General features: G+C 35.1%; 1 protein-coding gene across 42 annotated transcripts in view; it reads left to right on the forward strand.

Moving 5' to 3' along the window:
• Positions 1-22,495, forward strand: part of RIMS1 (regulating synaptic membrane exocytosis 1) — a 321,858-nt gene that overhangs the window by 174,755 nt on the left and 124,608 nt on the right. For all 42 annotated transcript variants that reach the window (XM_017826326.1, XM_017826433.1, XM_017826365.1 and 39 more), the window contains 4 exons: positions 9,216-9,283; positions 10,030-10,140; positions 12,021-12,120; positions 16,548-16,671. In XM_017826326.1, coding sequence (XP_017681815.1) covers positions 9,216-9,283; positions 10,030-10,140; positions 12,021-12,120; positions 16,548-16,671 — 403 coding nt within the window. The remainder of the gene's footprint in view (positions 1-9,215; positions 9,284-10,029; positions 10,141-12,020; positions 12,121-16,547; positions 16,672-22,495) is intronic.

The raw sequence follows: 22,495 nt of genomic DNA on the forward strand, positions 1-22,495 counted from the left end.
TGTGCTAGGCTGAAGAAAAGAATAGGATATTTGAAGTGCTGGGAATTCCTTCGTAACAGCAGAAAAGTTTTTAAGAACTGATGAGACTTTTCAACTACAGGATAGCTGTGTATCTGTGTCTCCAAAATTACGAGACCATGTGACTTTTTGAGATAACTTGTTATACATTTTTCAAGTTTCATCATATGCTGAACAAAAATATTATGAAGAAATCATACCAAAGCTAAAAGTGTTAATTATATGAAACAAGAACTCAATAAAAGTGTTAATACAGTTAGTATCAATATTGAATTGGAATTAAATAGCAATAATAAATTCATTCAGAGAAGCTCTAAATTTCAGAAAGGAAATCTCCTTCCATCCATCTACAGAATTATCTTCCACTCAAGAGAGTAATCACGGTCAGCAAAATCAGCACTCAGAGCTAGCCCTAAGATAACAAATTTTCCTTGTCTTTAGATGCCACAGTATCAAAAATCAATTAAAATATTTGCTTGCTGATTTGAAGTTCCTGATGCTAACCACTTTTCTAGTATTCTCAAGAAAATATTTGTAATAAACCTTTCAAAAGAACTTCTCAGATTAATGGAAGTTCATGTATCTTGCTTAGTATTTTACATTTCTAAGTCTTTCACGCTTTTTGATGACCATACAGAATATGCTTCTGTGGACCATCCCTGTGTGAATCATATATATTCTTGGACTCACATGCTTGCAATAAGACTTATGCATCCTCAAAATAGCAGTTTAGATGGTCTCTGAGATAAAAATAAGTAGCTGGCTAGAAAGGGTTGATGAACTCTTGAAGACTCTTAGTGTTTGAGTGAAGGAACTAAGTAACTGCATAAAGGATTCTCATAAGCAGACTCCCTAGAGATTTGGGAAACTTAGAACTTTTTCCTTGTTATGCTCCTTGTGTCCATGTTAAAAATTTTAGAGACATTCAAAAATCCTCAGTTTGTTGCTTGACTAGATAGGTTGTGCCTTTTTGGCTTTAAGCTTCTATTGGCAAGATTAGTAATCCTTGCTTTCAGTAGTTTATAATGCCTTGCTACAACACTGAAATAATTCAGGTAGGATGTCCATTTTGTGAAACATACAAATGGGCCCTGTTGTTTTTGTGTTGGAAGGTCTTTTGCAAGTGTATCTTTTGAGAAACCTTCAGCTATCAGTGAACACAAGTGCAATACTTTCTTATAAAAAAGTATATATCTAAACTGTACACCTAGTTAAAAGAAAATCACAATCTTTGAAATGAAAAGTCTTTGTTAAATAAATATCTGGATAACAAACTCATGTTATAATTTAAATAGTCCGCAGAACATTCACCTTGCACCCAGATAAAGAAAGTATATTGAAAGACTTTTTCATAATCAGCAACTGACTTTTTCCTTTGCAAAATTGAAAATAATTGTGAATTTGCAAACTCTTGTAAAGAAACAACTTTGCAATAGTAACTAAGGTAGAAGTCAAATGGATTTTCCTTTTCACTAGATTTTAACTTAGTATTAAGTGCCCTTAGCAATGTAGATGGTATTTAATGACTTCACTACTTCCTTGCTTGATTATTTATGTATTTCTTTTTTGCGAATATCAATTCAGCATTACAATTTCTTCTGTGCTCACAATGTAGCTACCACTTTAAAAAAGATTTTTAAACTAAGGAGTTTGTTTCAAAATAAAATGCTGAAGTGTTCATTTTGTATGAGAAAGAGTATGAAATGTCCTTATCTTCTAAACACAAAAGTAAGGAATAACCATTTATTTTTAGTTTGTACTGAATAAGCCTAGGTTGTCAGTTATCTAAATCTGAAAACTTAGTGCTTGATAAAGCTCTATAGACCCTTTTCCAATTATTTTTTTGTTACTCAGAAATTTAATTAAGATATAGAAGAACAATTTTGTATCTCATCATTCCATTAAAATACCTAAATAAGTATTGAATTGAGGGAGCAATCTGAGAGGCTGGTTCCAGCTTTGGGAGCTATAGGGACCACAGTCATGTGTGCCAGATCTGTACCTGAAATAGGAGTACTATATGTATAAATTGTCACTGGTATGGAGTACTAGTCTTTATTTTAACTTTGGAGTCTTACAGTATGTCAGTATTCAGTGCTTAGGACATATGCCAGCAGGGAACTCAAATCCAATGCAACTGTATATTTTCAGTATAAAAGCAAACCTAAATTTCATAGCCTTGTAGTGCATTCTTCCCACATAGTGTATGATCCAGCCTGTCCTTGAACTGCATAGATTGTAAAACACAGACCTTTTTCTGCAAGGATTTAAGTTCTAAACTGTAGACATCTAAAATGGGTTGGTTTGAATCTAAGGAGATAAAGAGCATTTTTGTGAAGCTTTATGTATAATTAGGCAATAGGTAGCTTTTGAATTCTCTGCTTGCCACATAAGTGCCAGGATTGCTGGTCAAGCCAGGGTACTCATGTTTTCTCTCTATGTGGTTACTTAGCAGCTTGAACTAGAATGATTTAAGCGTATGTTGTGTATACAATGAATTATTTTTCTGACATGATAAAATGATTAGAATTTTTTTCCTGTATGTAGAAGTACGTACTTCCTTAACAATATGACCTATCACATCTGTAACAGCAACTAGATGTTTTTGATGGTGGGAATGGTATGCTGGACATTTACCAGTAGCATGCAGAGTCGTTTTCCAACTCGTGAAGACTCAGGCTATGAAGAAGAAAGGCAATCAAGTTAATGTATGGAAGTTTTTTTACATTTTTTGTAACTTTCTGTAGGCTGGTATGTGGCTGCTATTGATTTTTACCTTGGGAAACAATTGTTCATTTCCATGAGATATTGATCTAGTTCCATGGGAACTTTCACAACAGAGGATGTTCCAGGTCTTTCACAAACTTTATTGCTGTTTAATGCAGGCTATATTTAATTCCAAAAATTCACAAAAGTAAATACATAAATGACATGTTGTCCATGTTGTCTTGGCTACAGTGACCATGAAATGGTGGAGTTCAAGATTATTAGGGCAATGAGGAGGCCATACAGCAAGCTTGCTACCCTGGACCTCAGGAAACCAGAATTAGGCCTCTTCAGGGTTCTTCTTGGTAGAGTACCATGGGATAAAGGCCTGGAGGGAAGAGGAGCCTAAGAAAAATGGCTTCTCCAAGCTCAGGAGCCATGAATCCCAACAAAGAGGAAGTCAGGCAAAAAACTCAAACACAGAAAGGAAGCGTACAGAGGATGGAAGCAAGGATGGATAGCCTGGGAGGAATACAGAGAGATTGCCTGAGCAGACAGGGGTCAGGTTAGGAAAGCTAAAGCCTTGATAGAATTAAATCTGGCCAGGGACATCAAGGGCAACAAAGAACGCTGAGAGAAAAATATGTCAGTGATAAAAAGAAGACTAGGGAAAATCTGGGCCCTTTCGGGAAGGAAACAGGGGACCTGATTGTCTGGGATATGGAAGGCTGAGGTACTGAATTACTTTTTTACCTCAGTCTTCACTGATGAGTGCGCCAGCCACACCGCACAGGTTGCAGAAGGCAAAGGCAGGGACTGGGAGAATGAAAAGGTGCCCACTGGAGGAGATGAGGTTTGAAACAATCTAAGGAACATGAGAGGGCACAAGTCCATGGGGCCTGACAAGATGCTTCTGCAGTTCCTGAGGAAACTGGTAGATGAAGTGGCTAAGCCACTATCCATCATATTTGAAAAGTTGTGGCAGTCTGGTGAGGTTCCCTCCAACTGGAAAAGGGAACCATTTTTTAAAAAGGGAAAAAAAGAAGATTCAGGGAACTACAGGCCAGTCAGTCTGACCTTTATGCCCAGCAAGATCATGGAGCAGATCCTCCTGAAAACTATGCACATGGAAAATAAGGAGGATATTGGTGACAGCCAACATGGCTTCACTAAGGTCAAATAATGCCTGACAAATTTGGTGGCCTTCTACACTGGGGTTGCAGCATTGGTGGATAAAGAAAGAGCGACTGACATCAGCTACCTGGACTTGTGCAAAGCATTCAGCCCTGTTCTTCATGACATCCTTGTCTCTAAACTGGAGATATATGGATTTTATGAACATGAAGATGATCAGAGGATAGGAGCATCTCTGCTATGAAGACAGGCTAAGAGAATTGAAGTTGTTTAGCATGAAGAAGAGGAGGCTCTGGGGAGACCTTCTAGGACCCCTCCACTACCTAAAGGAGGACTACAGAAAAGCTGCAGAGAGACTTTTTACAGGGGCATGTAGTGTTAGGACAGAGGAGAATGTCTTCAAGCTGAAAAGAGAGTAGATTTAGATTAGATATTAGGAATAACTTCTTTACTGTGAGGGTGGTGAGGCACTGGAACAGGTTGCCCAGAGAGATTGTGGATGTCCCATCTGAATAGGGCTCTGAGCAGCCTGGTCTAATGGAAGGTGTCCCTGGCCACAGCAATGAGGGGGTTGGAACTAGATGATCTTTAAGGTCCCTTCCAAGTCAAGCCATTCTATGATTCTATGATTCTATGATTTTATGATTCTATGTATTAATTAGAGAGACCAAGTCTGACTATTCAGTTTGTTGAGTAATTTTAGATGCAGCCTCTGAAAATTATTTGTGTAAGTTTCTAGTTACCTGATAGAATTGCTGTATTAATTAACAGCTACATTTTAGGGTCAATTAAATGCCTAACATGGGCTGACTGACTCTCATAATAAAACTCTGCTTCTTGCCTGGATTTGAGTAAAACGCTGAAGTGCATTCTTTGCTGGATATCAGTAATCTGGATGGATTTGGGGAAACATCTCAGGGTATTTTATCTCCAGTATTCAAGACTCTTTGGAAATCAGCATGACTAGTCATACACAATAACAGACTCTCTCCTGTTTTGTGCTTGTTTTGGCTTTGTAAGAGAGACAAGGCTGTAGTTTCCAGCACTTCTCAGCTTTTCAGGATCTCACTTGAAATCATGGTATCCCAGCATTAGCTTTTGGTATGGATAGTGCTGCCGAAGATGAAGTATTTTAGAGAAAAGGTTTTTTTGGTGGTGTGAATTTTGCTTTCCCTTTATTTTGAAAGCGTACATGTTGCAGATATAAAACCTTTGGTAATTTATTAAGGATTTTACTCTCTGACTTGAAATTCAATTGAAGACTGTGAAAGACTTCTCACAGAAAAAAAACTTGACAAATTTGTGTCTTGTAAAATATTATTATATCCCTCTGGATCCAAGAGTAAAGTAACCGAACAGCAGCGTATTAATAGGAAAAATATTTAATTGCTGTCAGGATACAACTTTGAATTATTCCCTCAGGAAAAAAGTTTTTACAAATATCTACTCTTTTCCCTCTTTTGTTCTTAAGTAACTAACACATTAAAACTGCAAATGTGTTTTTAATAATATGCTTTAAATTGAAATGCATTTTTATATGTTTTAGAAATATATCAGGAATGTAAAAAAATAATAATACAGTATATGTGTATTTTCATAGGGGCTTATTTTTAAGTTGTTCTTGTTTTAAAATTTAAAGAATTATTTTAAAAGTGTTTAAAAGCAGCTTAATCCTATAAATGAATTATTTACTCCTTATAAAAGTAGTTTTTTCCTCTCTGTGATGTCTTAAATTTTTCTTATTTTACTAGTTATTTTTTATGACCTTTAGCAGTGGAGAGAGTTCTCTGCGTGTAGGGGGTTTTTGTTTTCAGTTTTGGTGGATTTTTTTGAGAAAATCTGAAATTTTGAAGCTATGGTCTTAGATGACAAGTTTTTGCAAGTTATTTACGTATTTGCAGATCTCTATAATACTAGTACACACTAACTTTGTGTAATTAAACAAATAGTGAGTTCTGGAGTATGGCAGTGCAAGAAGGGCATAGATAGGTATCAAGTAAAGAAGCAGCAGTTACATAGGATAATCAAGGAGAAATTATTTTTAAAGATATAACAGAGTACTGAATGCAGATGTCTCTAATGTCAATGTTGCTGGCATAAAGTATTTTTTGAGCTTATTTGGGGAGTTTGTGAATTTATGTCTTAATTTTTATGTTCTAGATTAAATGTTAGATTAACTAACATTTTTCATTACAAACCCCTTTTTTACAGTTGTAAATTCATCCAGAAGTTTGTGTGCCAGTAGTCTGTATCATAATGAATTTTAACAGGAATTTTAATATTATCATTTTTCAGACTGCGTACTTTTCTCTTCCCAATTCATGCATTTTTGCAGCTTTTAAAATATTCACCAAATTGTGGGCTTACAGGTTTCAGTGACTTTCAGTCAAGATGTTGGATTTGATACCTACCTTTAGAGCTTCTCAGTGTATCATCCATGTTCCAGCTCAGTAGAGCTGCATTTGCAGTGCACTTCCTGCTCTCAGCTTCTGTGGCCATCTGCTGTGGATGTAGCTCATGGCCTGGAATTTAACAAAGCATGGGACGAAGAGGAAGGTGAAAGGGAGAGACTCTTTAAGACTTAGATGTGGGGAGGAGCGCATGGGAATGTAGCTTAGTATCAAAGGGTTTGAGGTTAAGGAGGAGTTAAAATACGCAATCTAAAGAAAGGACACCGAAGCCAGAAGCAGAAGGAAACAGAAGATGGATGATAGCAGATAATGGGCAGGGAAGAAAGGCAGCAAAGGGTAGGTAGATGGTGAGAATAGGAAAATCAGCAGGTTAGCCAAGACAGGTGTATGAGAGGATCTTGCTACAGCAGGAGCTTGATGGAGAAGGATGTATGAATTAAGTGGATATGAAATAACAAGGAGGAAGACCATCAAGGAAACTAGGGGCAAGAAGCTGAAACTGGGAAGGAACACAGGAAAAGAAAGTAGAGAACAATGTGGATGAACAGAAATGTTTTTGGGCACTTGTATACATGTCTGCATGCTGGATTCCCATCTGAACAATTCTCTATTGCTGAGCAAATAGCTGTGAAATGTGGAGGCAAAGTGCATTGTGTTTTGCCTGTGGTGGGTCAGCGCACACAGGAGAGTTGCTTTTTGGCGTTACTGTTGAGTCCATTACTGAAAATTGGAAAGCTCTGTACCATGGACCCGAGCTTACTGCCAGCTCTTCAGGTGGCAGTGTTGTTCATGGATTTGTTGCTGTTCTTGTTGCAATTTTGAAGGTTATACAGGTGTAAGGAAGGATGCGAAAAATAAAACCAAAAGATCTTTAATGTGAAGATAAGCTTTCTAAACTTGCAGAACTGCAGTAGCTAATGAAACTGCAAACTGTCTCATATGGTTATTCATATGATAATAATATGCTGTTTAAAAAGAGCTTCTGCATATGATCCTGTAGATGGTAAGCTATTAAAGACTTTATGAATTAGAGAGTGGTACAACTTGTATTTCGTAATTAGCATCTAAATATTTGTAGAAAAAGAGTAAAAAATAATCTCTTCTTGTAAATGTATCCTTTTCTTCCTTGGGTTCTTTGTTGCTTCTATTAGATCACTACTCTTACTAGCACACAGGCATCTGACAGTATTATTATAGAGATGTGTTTTATAAAGTAAGATAGTGAAGATGTATTTCCTGAAGTGTACATAAAAAAATATGTTTTCTAAAAATATATAGGATATCTAAGTGTAGAGAGGATTGGCAATAAATATCTGATTTTAATGATAAATTAGGATTTTTACCTGGTAACTTTTAAATTACTTATAGAGTTTGTAGGAATGTTGTTAGGAAAGTGTATGAAAAGTTGTTCCATTAAAAAACTCTTATTCTGGGCCCTAATCCTTTAAAGACTTGAAAAAAATCACTTGTGTACTCAGAAAGCAGTATTAGCAAACTGTTCCACTAACGTATTTTACGTGCCCAAGTGAGAGTGAAAAATGCCTAAAGTGCAGCTATGGATATAAACCTCATTGAGAGGTGACTATTTCCTTCAAGATCTAAAACTAAGCTCAGAAGTGATAGTTTGGATTTTTGTTTGGCGAGGGTTTTGTCTCCATGTTTAAAGGCAGCGTAAGCTAAATGGCAGGATGATCTCCTTTTTTTTTCAGATAAAATTTAAAAATATCTCTTGTTTATTTTAGATCAAGTGTTTATATACTTCTGTTATTGCAAAATAACATTAGGAAAAGTTTTTCTCGTTTCTAATGACACTATTGCCTTTTTATTAATACACTATGACAATGCCCACAAGGACGAAAAAACCCCCAAGGTTCAGAGCTTATGGATATGTTCTGTTAAACTAGTGCTAGCACAGAAGTATTTCACCCTTATTCCTACTGTATCTGTCTCATGTCTAGCCTACATCATTCTCTTATGTCCCTCCAAATACCACCTGTACGCTTCCTCTTTATAAAGAAAACTGTGCTCCAAAATGCACTGCCCATTATTCTTTCTATTGCAATTCCTGCCTTGCCCTCCTTTTTCTCCTTGCAGTGCACAGTTACATCAGTCCTCTATCACAGAAAACTGCCAGTGAAGTTGGTAGTTTTCTGCTACCAAGTCAGCCCTCTGCAGCTGTAGTATATTTAATCAAACTGTGGTGGTTTCCTTAGCTTTCCATAAATTCGTATATACTCACTGTGGTGTTATGCTCTGATGCCTTTTCTCTCAAATCCTACCCACAGTGCCCTCCTTGACCCGATAGGCTGATGGCTTCCAGACCACTGTAATTCATGGGCTTATTCTTGATGTACATAGTATAAACGTTTGTCCCAAGTGAAATAGAAGATTGCAGCCTCGTACCTGCTGTTGATACTATTTGCTCTATTTGTGTGGCTGTTTTCCCTGGTGCTCTGTTATCCGTTACCGGCTCCTGTGCCCCTCTGTCTGTACAGTACCTGTCATCATCGTATTGATCTTTGCAGATTCTAGAGTGTGCTTTACTGTTCTGTCCTTAACTGTAGCCTATTTTGTGGAGTATTCTCTCTTGTGAGCATTTGCTATGGAGATAGTGGGGAAGAGGAGAGCTGTGAATGCAGTGCTTTGGGGTCCATTCTTGGAGGATGACTGGGCAAAGCAAAAAGTAGACAGTGCGCACAATGAATTTCTGAGGTGCAATTCCTGAAAAAGCAGAGGTCCAAATAAATGCACTATTATGTGGGTTTCTTTTTATATTAATAGGCCACATTGTTTTCATATTGAGATGTTAATTTGAATCATAGTAAAGGTTTTGTATTTGCTTCATCAAACTATTGCACTTGAAAATTCATACATGCAGAAGTAACCATTCATATGACTTTCTCTGCTTGAGAGATTACACATTTCTTTCTACTCATATTCTTCCAGGTGACTTGGATTATTACTGGCTGGATCCTGCCACGTGGCACAGCAGGGAGACGTCCCCTATTAGTTCGGTAAGAAATAGAAAAAAAGAGGTTCATAGGTATGAATTAAAATGTTTGCTAATTATTTCAGTTCAGCATAGTTATTTGGCTGTAAAAAAGTATTCTGTAGAAATTATATGAAGACTTGGTTTAGAGGACCATGGAAATGGAAATCAGAAAGAAATTTTCATCAAAGTGTATATTTGTAGAATTGCCTGAATTTTAACTTGAATTTAATTCTTTCATAGTCATGACACTAGAGTTCACTACAAACCACAAAAAAAGCAGTTGTGAGTGTGATGCTGCTCTGGGAGAGATTGGTGATTTTTTCTATTGACTTGGAGTTGGAAAGGATCATTTTGATTTTATTATAGAATGAACATCCTTATGGTAGAACTGCATAACGTGTATTATTCTAAAGAACAGAATTTCTGAATGCGCTTTTCAGGGTTGTGTAATTTAAAAGTAAATGTTTAATTTTATTACCTAGGGTGTGTTTTGAATGTTTAATTCTATTGAACTTTAAAATGTATTATAATTCTACCTGCAGACTTAGTGCTGAGATTTTCTTGCTGAGGGTGTAAATGTTTAATGTTGCCAAAGTCCAACAGATATAATAATAGAAAGCTCGGGTGCAATATGTAATACATCTGAAGGATGTTTGTGTCTACTGTGACATAATGATATAGAAATTGTATTGGTTTATACATGTGCATCTAAATACTGGAAGACGTTCACACTTCTTTAATTCCACTGCTTGGGTTTTTTTTTAACAGCATCCCGTAACGTGGCAGCCTTCCAAAGAGGGAGATCGCTTAATTGGGCGTGTTATTCTTAACAAGAGAACAACTATGCCAAAAGAATCAGGTGCATTACTGGGGCTAAAAGTAAGTATTACGTGGTTTGTCTGCTAAATGAAAGAAAGCTCCACTGACCTTAGACATAGAGGTCTAAAACACTAAATCAGAGGACGCTCCAATCATATGGTCTTTTGACAAAATATGGATTCCTCTTTTTGAGAAACTTTTGAAAGCTATATATATAACTTATGAATGTAAATACATTTGCTCCTTCTATGCACTCTTCCAGTCATCCATGACAAAAGAGCTGAACTGTTTTGATTAAAAAGGGTATGTTTGTTCAGCAAGACATATACTGCCCATTGCAATACACTGGTGGAGTCCTGCCTTTTCTAGCTCTCCTGTTTGCAATTCAGTTGAGTAATACATTTTATAATCCACACACATAAATATCATATGAATGCAAATGTTTACAAGGTCATTTTTTAAAATCCACACAGCCATTGGAAAATTGAAATTCTGTAGAAAGAAACTAAAAATTTACACAAAAATTTGCAAAAAACCCTCTTAAATCATAGTAGAGGTTAAATTAAATGTAATTCCTTAATCCAGTGCCCTAAAACCGAGACATGGCAGCACTGTTCAATTGATTTAAATCCCTAACTTGGTCATTTGTAGCAGATTTTAGATTCATATCTCTAACTTGCAAGAACACTTGAAGTAGAGAGAGTGGTACTTTTGAAGCTGGTGGAGAGTACGGTTCAAGCATTTCTTTCTCCATGTATATTTTTAAATCTATGGAGCTCCAAAGATGACTGAGAGAGTTTAATTTGGGTATCTTTCTCCACTAAGAACAACAGAAGCAATGCAAAAGCTGAAATATTCCCACTGTGACATGAGATAGTGTGGCATGGTAAAACAAAAGATGAAAACAGCTTCACTCTACTTCATGTTTAGTGGTTTATAGCACAAGGCTGATTTTTGCTGGTGGTAAGCAATTCTATTTGAATATGTGAGAAAAAAAGGTTGGTCCTAGTAGGAAATGTAGCAAGTAGAGTTTGTCTTGGATTTTTCAAGTTTTGTCAGTTTTGTGTAATATGAACTAAGGCCCTCACTGATAAATTTTACACATTATCGTGTGATAACTTTGGCAGGTAGGCTTCTGGATCTTTTTTGATATTAAAGCTCCTACTAGTTATTGTGATTGCATCATAGGGAACTTACTGAACCAACATTCCACTGTTTTTATTACAAAACTCCTGCCAGGATATTCTTGGGGAAAAAAAAACAAAAAACCCCCACCTGAGTTGGGAGAGTAAGACAGCTAAAGAGAGTAGCAGGTCAGCAAGACTGCATTTTCTTTGTTTATATTTTATTTAAAATCTGAGCCCTTGAGAGCACTTTTTTTTTTTTGGTGTTCAAAAACAGATATGTTCAGTTCTGTTTAACAAAAGCCAGAAGTCGGTGGTTTGTCCTGTCATATGCTTGGATGAGAGGGCCTGGGTTCACACGCTTTTGAACTGGTTCCCCATATTTCATAACAGTATATTTACTTAGTTTTCAATTGTTGTACCAATTGCATTTTGTGATTTCATACACTTGATTTGATGCGCACTTGCAATTTAAATTTGAGCACATGACGGACAATTATTTGTAAAAAGTGCATTTGCTTGGTTATTAATTAAGATGTGCTCTTTCTGCAACAGATGCAGATACTTAGCAAACTTCATAAGATTGATTAGTCAAACACATTTAAAGGAATATTGATTTTATTCATTCTGTGTTAGCTTTACTAGTTTTACTTCTTGTCTTTAGGCCTCTGTAAAATCCAAATTGACAGTAGATTTGCTTATGCATATTTCAGGTTTAATTTTTTAAACAATGTGAAAACTGACCTGTCTTTATGTTTATGCATGATATGATGTCTGATTTGTGGCTTGGAGACTCACAAATTTATGATTAACCAGGTTGTTGGAGGAAAAATGACAGAATTAGGTCGACTTGGTGCCTTCATTACCAAAGTGAAGAAAGGTAGCTTGGCTGATGTGGTGGGGCATCTCAGAGCAGGTAAATCAATCAGTTGCATATAAAATATATTGTCTTTTAATAATGTCCTATCAAATGCAAATTTTAAGTTATATTAACATTCATCATATGATATGCTAATATTTTTAAAATACAATACTGTAATGTTATTATGGAATGCCACTGTAATGTATTATGGAATACCATGGTTGCCTACATTTCTTATTTATTATTAGCTCCAATTGCTTGGATGTATTAGCAAAATAAAAGAAACTCCTCAGTAATTCTGGTGTCAGGACTGAGTATCACTGGTAAATTTGTGTTTGCTAGCTCAGGAGCTGCTTGTTACACTCTACAGGAGCCATGCAAACATTTTTTTAAACTGACTGTGACAAACAAAACTCACTACAGTTATTATAGTGTCACCTGAAGGATGACACACTGCATACACAGTGGATTTTATTAGTACTTCTTTCAGTGTGAATTGTTACAAATAAAAATGGAAAACAAGCCAAGAAAATGGTCCTGAAATGTTTCATTTCTGTAAGATATATATATTGCATTTACAAATAACTGGATGTGCTGTTGGCACTTTTAAAGCTTCTAAATGAAATGAGAATTATGCACAGCAGTTGGTTTTCAAAGTAACTTCTTTGTGGTTTATATTTTTATCATGGCTCTAAGCAAGAGCTTTCCAAATGTTGTCTTAGCAAACCAAAGCTGGTGCAGCATCCCAGGAACCCAGATGTTCCATGTCAACCTGTATAAATTTAGGATAATTGCATGATGCAGATAGTAATAGAGAAGTAGAAAGGATGATGAATCTCTAAAAATATCCTACTTTGTTTTGGCATTTGTTAATTTTTTTTTTACTGAGTCAATATACTTGGGATTGATAGCACCAACTATTATAGTTGCATATAGACTTTAAATGCAGCTTATAGTTAAAGAAAAAAAGTTCCTCTCCGCTAATCTTGAACTATTTGGACTGAAATAATACATTTCTAATGTCTGGTCTAGAGATTTTTTTTAAAATCAAGGCTATTTTTAATTTCTAAAAATAGTTTTATAGCCAGAATTATTTCATGGAGAAAATACATTGTTTTGCACATATTTTCAATGCATGAAAGGCTGTTTGTCCTATTGTATGGGAATAAAACACACAAAAAAGGTGTGGACAAGTCCTTGCTGTTAGGAAAACGCACTTTTACCCTTACAGAAAACCTCCAAAATTTGTGTAGTTGATAAATCTTTGAGTAATTATACAAACCTCTTAAATTTTAATAACAGCAAATATAAAGTCTTGCATGAGGAACAGAACATCACAGTAATCACTAGGAGCCAATCAACTAGAGAGCAGCTTGGCAAAGAAGTGTCTGGAGGTGCTGGAGGACAGTCAGTTGAACATGAGTCAGCAAAGCGCCCTTGCAGCAAGTGCCAGTCATGCAGAGGACTGTATTAACACAGTTGTAGCCAGCAGATTGAGAAAGGTGGTTGTTGCTCTTATTCAGTGCTTATAAGACCATGTCTGGTGTCCTGTGTCCAGTTTGGGCTTGTCTAGTACAAAAGAGGTACTGTCAGACTGGACTAGGTTGGGCAGAGGGACAGAAAATTAATTAAGCATGTGAGATACAAGAAGCTGAGAAAAATGTTTTTGTTCAGACTGGCAATAAAAAGACTGTTGGAGGATCTAATTCTTGTTTTTACCTGGCTAGTGGGAGGCAGTAGAAACCCCAGAGCTGGAACTGTTCTTAGAGGTGATCACACAAGATTACACTGATCACACAAGAACCAACATGCACAAGCTGGAATGAGGGATATCCTCTTTGTGAAAACCCTTTTTCTTGTAACCAGAGAGGTCAGTTAAGACTTGGAAGAGGTTACCCATGGGACGCATATCCTTCCTTTGAGAGACTCAAATCTCATCTGGTCAAATTCCTGAGCAACGTGGTCTATCCTTTGATGGTGGCCCTACTTTGAGCGGGGGTTTGAACTAGCTGACCCCCAGAGGTATCTCCCAATCCAAGTTACTATTTCAGAAATCAATACTTCAAAAAAGCCCAGAGATTTTCAGCATAAGTCTGAAAACTATCACTGCTGAACATGAATCAGTAAGTGGGGGTAGAATGCAAGATCCGTTAATATTCCTTCCTAGAGGCATCTTAGATATCCTGGGATATATGCCTCACCTGCATAAGTGCCTCCATAAGAGTGCAAGTGTCTTGTAGGTCTGCCAGCTGGCTTTGTGCAGATATTTTGGTTGTCCTAAACATCTACAGTGTAAGGTGTTAAACAGCTGCTTCACTCACTGACTTCCTAATCTGAGCTACTACAGTGGGATGCAGGACCAGGGAGTTTATCTCACCTGAAACTGTAGCAGTGCATCACAGGATCGTAGAACGGTTGAGGTGGATAGGGACATCTTGATATCCCTAGTCAAGCCCCACTGCTTAAGCAGAGTCAGCTAGAGCGGCTTGCACAGGACTGTGTCAGGTGTATGTCCGAGTTTTGACTATCTGAATGGTGTTTTACTGTTCCATTACTGTTACTGACAGCAGAAATCAGATCGTAAGTCTTACATACATCATCTTAGGTGAAAGAGACAATGTAAAAGGGCTTGGCTGGTCAAAAAGATAAGAACTGAGTAAAAGATGAATGGTGGCGATTTGATTATTATTAGCAGAGGTGTCATTTCACTCAAATCTCCATTTGGATCTAGTTTTCAGAAAGAGTAATTGGAATCAGTTCTGTTAATTTAGCATTCTGACTATGATGATCTAATGTTTAATCATCTGGGTAATTTTTTTGTTTTGATCTCCTAATGGCTTTCAAAAGTAAAAAAAGCTTCTTAAGTCATCTAAATAGTCGCACAGACACCTTACATGTGTCTCTTTAAGATTCTTAATCATGTTGTGTATAGTTTGTCTTCTTCAAAATATGATAGATTCATTCCTGTGTAAATTAGGTTTAAATCCTCATTTTTTAGTGTTACAAATTTCACATATGCCCCTGTTGGGTTTTTTTTGCCATTGCAAAAGCTGGCCGCCTCTTGTTCCTTTTCATGACTGGGATGCTTTTATCTCTAAAGTTATCTCTGAAGAAATTAGATTTTATTTTAAGGGGGAAAAAGAAGTGTTAGTTTATAACAGTTGTTAGCTTTAAAATTGAGTCAGAATTGCAGAAGAAACTGAGTCTTTTTTCACTAGGTTGTATATATTTTAAAGGAAATTCCTAGGCAGTATCTAATTCTTGTTCCCTCCCAGCAGAATGTTATGTAATAAATATCAGAAGTATTTTAAAACATATTATCTAAACAGCGTGGTAGAAAATTAAACTTAAGTCAGCAAACATTTGTTAAATCTGTCATTAGCAAGCACTCATGTTTTAAAGAATGCTTTGAAAGCCAGTGGAATATCGTGTGGATATTCCTGTGGATATATCCTGTAGAGTACTTTCTTAAAATACCAAAATATAGACTGTTTTGGAAAAAGGACTGACAATCGCTGAACAGAAGGAGAAATTGAAGCAATATGTTTTATTAGATAGGACTTAGGATAGTTTTTCTTGGCTTCTTAACAAGTGCAAGTTTGATCGTTTGGCTTGCGTCTCCTCAGAAAGGAGCAGAGCCAGAATGTGAAGGGTTGTTCCTGACTGAATCTGATAAAGTCATTGTCATAAAAGCCATTGTCAATAAAGACAATAAATTTAATAAAATACTTTGACATGAGAGAGTGGTTATGAATTTTTGGCTGCTGCGTATGATGGGGTGTAAGAAATAAAACATACCCTACGGTTCCTGCAGCTTAATTGTATATACTGATCTTTCTTCAGAAAAATTACTTCAAGATTTTCACCTTTTATAAAGGCCAAATTACAATGTAATGTATATACCGTTTAAATTTTGGAAATGATGAACTGAATAAAGAAGATTATCTAAATGACTTTCAGTTCATATTTTCCTTTGTGTCCCCCCCAGCATCCTCAGGAGACAGGGGCTCGCTCATTGCTTTTATTTTTGATTTGTTTGACATAGACAGTGAAGGCTGTCCTTTCTGTAGGGAAATCAAGATGTAGAGTATGTAAATCGTAATAAAACATCATGATTTTTAAAGGCTTAATAGTAGGTATTTATGTTTTTATTTTTTGAAGATTAACCTATTTTCCAGGTTCATTACAACTACTTAATAAAGGCTCTTTTAAAAATAATTTCATTTCATAGCACAAGAACAGGTCCTGTATTATTTTGGAAATACTTAATACATTTGCACAAGTGGTTTCTTTAATATGTTTTGTGTTTACAAAGTGTAGCTGTGTTCAGAGAAGGAAGCCTTGATAGTGTCTCAAACCCTTTTTTTTTTGTTTCAGCACAGCTTTTTGAATTATTTCAGGCAATGTTACTTGTATTTAATATAAATTTAATTCTTTGTAAAAGAATATGAAAATGAAATAAACTTCTCTTTAAATTCAAGGGGATGAAGTTCTAGAATGGAATGGTAAACCCTTGCCTGGAGCTACAAATGAAGAAGTTTACAACATTATTTTAGAATCAAAATCAGAACCTCAAGTTGAAATTATTGTTTCAAGGCCTATTGGGTAAGGCTAAAGACTTGTTTCTTAAGCACAGTTGTTACTTCTGCTAATGGGTCTTCTAAAGGGATTATTTGTGAGTTCATTATTTTTTATTGCTTAATAATGGAATATGATTCACTTTCTATTACTGACATTCAATATATTCCATTTTCTTCACTACCATTTACAATCTTGGATCTTTGCAGTGACAAATGTATAATATATGTATATATAAGTATAAATGTTTTTCTCTGTATGGTCAAAGGAATATGACGGTGTTTGCCAGGTGGCAAAGGAAAATGGGTGAATTAAGTACACCTCTGCTTTTCAGCACGGTTTTCAGGCTTTCAGCTTCACTAGATCAGAATAAATGATACAAGTCTTCATGAGTTATAGAGAAGCATTTCGGATTCCTAAGAAGTCAATGCTAGTAGGATTTTAAACAGGCCTTCTTTGAAGAGCTTAAAAAAGGAAACATAACACTAAATTGAAAATACTGTATTTATCCTTAAATGATTGTCATCAAAGTCAAAAATGGAAATAAAAGATTTCATCAAAAATTAGCATTAACATTTTATGTTTATAATCTTTATTTTCATTTATTATGAATCAAGGTTCATAACAATTCTTATATTCTTGATAGCCCAAATAGAGCGTAGAAAGAAAATAAAATCTGTTTGGATTGCTAAGATTAGTGGGGTTGGCCCTGCAATTGTCATAGTTGTTTCATTGATATCAAGAATGTTTTGAGCTGTGTTACGGGAGTGAATATGAATCATATATTTTAAATTCACATTTATATTGCAGAACAGAGTCATGTGATTAACAATAAAAAGTAATCTTGACTAGTTAAAAAAAATTAAAATTAAAAGGATTTAAATCTTCTTATAGTTTGTCACCTTCTCAGATTTCGTGTGCACTCACTGTATATCTCTAAATAACACTGCCCTATAGGTAGATGATAAACTGTCTCCTCCTTACACGTGATTATTTCATTTTGAATTTGCTATTTTTCCTCCTAATTATAATTTTTACGTGTCTCAAATGATATATTTTCAGCTTTAGAAACAAAAACCTATTAGTTTTATCGCTGATTAAAACATTCTTCTTTTACATTTTGATTTTTGATTTTGTCTATACTCTGTGTGTCTAGCTATATTTTGCAAATAAATTCTGCCTTTGAGTGATCCCCCACAGATGAAGACTGTGGGGGGAATAGAAACCTTATTTTACATTTTTTGAGTAAGATAAATGAGCAGATGTTCTAGACTGAAAATTGCAAATTCAATCCTACATCTTTGTAATTTAAAATAAAATACCTTAAAAGAATTTTTGAAGTTGAGTTTTTATGATCAAATGATCAAAAAAGAGATATGTTGATACTGGACATGACTTAATTCCATGTTTCGATGGAAGAAAACCTGGAAAATTATTTGTACAACTTATGTAAAAGCAAAGTTCTAGATTAGTATTTTAAATAATTGGATCAATATAATTGCAAATGTTATGTGTCAAACTTTAAAGTATTAAAACTTTTTTTAATATTTCAATACTAAGACAGTTGAATTATTTTAGTTTACATATTTGATAAATCTAATAATTTTGAGAAATGAAGTACAAGGGGACCTCATTCCAGTGACATATTCCTGAAAAAAACTGAAAGAAAATACTACACTTTTTGGAAGTGTGTTTAAAATCAAAGAACATTCCTGAATATGAGCAGTGGATTTTACACTTAAAAAATGCACCCAGAAATAGTACCAATAAAATGTAAAGTTTTGCTTTGGCTGAAGCATGCATAGTTTTTCCATATATAGTAAAAATAGAGCACATCAGATTGTGCTTTTATTTTGAGATAAATGGAGTCTTGGCATGGAGGTTTTTTATGTAATGTAACACTATTCATGTAAAGCTGTGTCTCAATTTTTTTTCTTTTGCTTGAGGGTTGGGTTGTTTTGGGTTTTTTTAATGAGAAGAACAAATGAATATCCCAAAGTGACTAGAACATATAACTTTGAAATTTACAGATAGTTCTTTTTTTTCCAGCAGTAATGAATCAAAGCCCTGTTCTTTTGTGTCAGATTGGGATTTACCTGTCTTTTGTCTTAAAATAACCAAAAATTTCAGACATACAACAAAGGAAATTCTGATATTATTAAACAAAAAGAAAGAGCATACTGCACAGGCTTTTTTTTTTTTAATAATCTATGTAAATTGTGTTGTATAATGGGAAATGCTTTTCTTGCATTAACAGATTACTTTGATTTTCTCCCTACCTTCACCTTGTCTTGTTTACCAAACTATGACATTGTTTCAAGCTCATGACCAGGAATTTTATTTCATCTCATCCAGCAAATTTGGTATATCAAAGTTCTGGTGGCTACTTTAGGCGCTGACTCAGCAAAATTGAAGCTGCTTTATACAGCATGAAGTGATAATCCATTACAGCTTAAATTCCTGTGAGGGAATAGGTTCCCAAAAGGCTCAAAAAATGTTATTTGGTCTGCATAATTTAAGTGTTTTCATCTCTCAGTATTAATAATGCAAATAATGTGGCAGAACAGTTAATGGTCTTGATTTAAAAATTCCTAGCATATTAGGTCTAAAAAGCCAAAATATAACACAGTTTGTCTTAAGTGAATAATGGAAGGACTGTAAGCACACAAATTAGACTGCCCGCAAATTAGACTGCCAGTTACAAAATCGCTGTCCAAACAATTTGCTCAGTCTTGTAAATTTGGATTTCTGTGTCTACCAGCAAATGTAATTTTGAGTAATGGATGATTGTAGGATGTTTATTAGAGAAAAATGTGAAGCACATAACACTATTAGCAGATGAAGGCATAACAATAATAAACAATATAACCACAATAGTACCATGAAAACTGCACAGAAGCTAATTGGGACTAGTGCTAATGACTGCAACACAAGGTAGATAAGAAACCTATAAAAAGTAGAATTATTGGGTTGGCTATCTAAATATGAGGGGAAGAATTACCTATGAATATGCATGCAATGTGAGAGGTGGTTAACATAGGACAGCATAGAAAATCCTCTGGCAGTGTGCTTTGTGGAGAAGAAACATGGCATGGTAACTAACTGTCTCTTGTGTGCTTGGATGAGCTCTATGGGATAGTGCAGGTAAAACAAATGTTTTTTTCCTTTGCCTTTCTTTTCTTTGTCGGATGCTAGCTATCTTTGCTTGGATTTCCAAAACTGCTGAAAGTGTTGTTTTTCTGGTGTGATTCAGCTCCTCTGTGTGGGCACCATTACTGTGCTCTAGGTCCCTGCAAGGGGGCTGAACCTCCATCATAAACCAGGCAGTACTGAACTCCAGAGAGCTTCTCAAGTGTTGCAATTAGTGCATATTGCAGATTGATCTACAGGTTCTGATGGGAAGGAATGGTTTTGGAAATAGCAGAGTGAGCATGGGGGAGAGGTACTCAGAAAGTCTTTAAAACTCTCTAGGGTGAAGAAGATGATACGTCTGTTCCTAGAGCAACCTGAAAAAGTGTGGGTTACAGCCACGTTTGAATTAGGTTTGCCTTCTGACTATATCAGTCAGAGAAATTATAGCTGTTCCTGTGTTTTACAAAATATATGTCTCACAAACCATATATCTGCACAGAGTAGTTTCAACCTAAGGTATAGTTTGGTGTAATTTATGTATTCATTGAGGTGTGAAAGGGTCAGACATGAGATAATAATGTGTAATATCTCATAAGACCACAAAGTTCCTTAGCCTTCCAAGGTAGAGATAGAAAGACAAAGTTTGATGTTGGGAGCTCTTTACTGGATGCATGTCTCACACTACTTTTCTCACATTCATATTACTCCAAAAGGGGAGTGAAATTACAGTTGTGCAACTTTTCCCTTTGTTTTTATAATTTTCTTTGACTAGTCTAATTTTGAATATTTTAAGTCGTGAGCTAGTGCTTCTTCTGAAGAGCTTTTTTTGTAAATCATAGTGTCAGAATATTTTCTGCAATCCAAAATTAAAAGCTGGCTAGATAAGACCAATTTTTTTACATAAAAAGTTTTAGGTTATAGTTTCCTTTTAGAATTTTCATTCTTTAATAAAATGCTAACATTAAAAAAAATACCACTCACATATTTGATAGTCTAGTACTCCAGTTACCTTTCTTTTGTGCATCTAATATTTAAGAAATTATTATGTAAACTGGATTATTGAATTTGTAAGAAATTCACATATAGATAGAAGGATAGGTATACTTCAGTACATTTTGAAATCGACAGCAGAAAGCAGAACTGTTACAGAGCTTATTAGAATACTCTGACACAAGTTTAGTGATCAGTGCTATACTACATACTTTCTTTCCTCATCTATTTTTTTATTTTATTTTTGTGCCTTGCACTGTGAAGCTCTACTTAAACAAGATAAATATATTAGGGAAGAGATTTTCTGGCAATAATTTGTATATATATACACACACATGCACATGCATAATATATCTCTCTCTATACAAATATATATCTAAATACTATGTCTTTTATATATATAAATTATATGTATATATATTTTTTAAAACCTGTCCATTGTACTGTTAAGTTTTAGAGATTTCAAATAACATTTCTATTGAACCAGGTATTTTGTCTGGAATTGAAATTTATGTTCTACTTCATATTTTTTCTGTCAAGGAAACAAAGAGTTTAGACAAATGCATTTTTAAAATTGTATTTTCAATTATTTTCTGTCTGATAAGTAAAGTATTAGGAAAGGTGTGATTGTTTTTGTCATTTACCAGTACTGCAGATGAGAGTGTTCATATTCTAGCACAGAAAACATTGCAAACTTAACATTGTATTGAACAGAAAAATCTGTTTGAGTATGGTAAGTAAATATTTCAGGTGGGGAAAAATGCCCTCAAAATACTCCTCTGCAAAGAGAGAAAATGTTACGAGGAAGAAGTCTGCATAGCAGCTCTGCTGTGCATCAGGTCATTAATCTGTTCATATGTTTGTACAGTAGTGCTGTGCCATGTCAAGAATGTCTAATTCAGTTATATTTCCATGAGTCTGAGGAAACCACATTACCCTTGTCTTACAAAGTCAAGACAAGGAGAAGCACATTCTTGTTTAGTGATATGAGATGTAAGCTAATGTGAGACATTAATTCAGAGCTGAAATAGTCTATTTTAAAACACAGGCACCATAAAATGCAGGACATGAAAAGTGAATTTAAGATTGATTGGTCACTGCGACATTTCTTTTCTGATACAAGTGTCTGTTTCTTTTTCATAAGTGACTTTTATATACATAGGAGTCTTAATTTTATTGACTTCCAAGTCAGTAAAATAATGTTTCACTGAACAGACAAATGCCTGAATACCTTTAAAATGCTCAGCTATAGACTTAAAAAATCTTGTAAATCTTCTTCAGAAATGTTATTGTAGTTCCAATTTTGGATTAGTTTGTTTGGATGGAAATATTTTGGAGTAATTCACCGAAGAGATTTGTTTCCATTTTCCTGCTCATCTGCTTTGCTAAGATTTGTAAAATAGCAGTTGTTTCTTGCTCTTGCAATGCATTTTCAATGATGGCTAGGAATAGAAGAGAACCAGAAGCTAGTGTCATCCACATTTGGATAGAAGAGTAAATTTGTTGATGGCAAATTTTGATAGATATTTGTGCACTTAACCAGTTTGATTTTGCTTATTGCCTGTATATGTGCTGGGTATGTGTATGCTGAAAAATGTCCATACCCAACTTTAAAATAGTTTGATTTTTTTTTTAATCTTTTGGAAAAATGCATTATCCTGTTTGTCTAACATTCCTAATGTCATTTGTTTTTCTTTTTTATTATTTTAAGACATTTTCATCAGTTTCA

The sequence above is a fragment of the Lepidothrix coronata genome, unplaced genomic scaffold, assembly GCF_001604755.1.
Source record: "Lepidothrix coronata isolate B3197 unplaced genomic scaffold, Lepidothrix_coronata-1.0 Scaffold4, whole genome shotgun sequence".
NCBI lineage: Eukaryota > Metazoa > Chordata > Aves > Passeriformes > Pipridae > Lepidothrix > Lepidothrix coronata.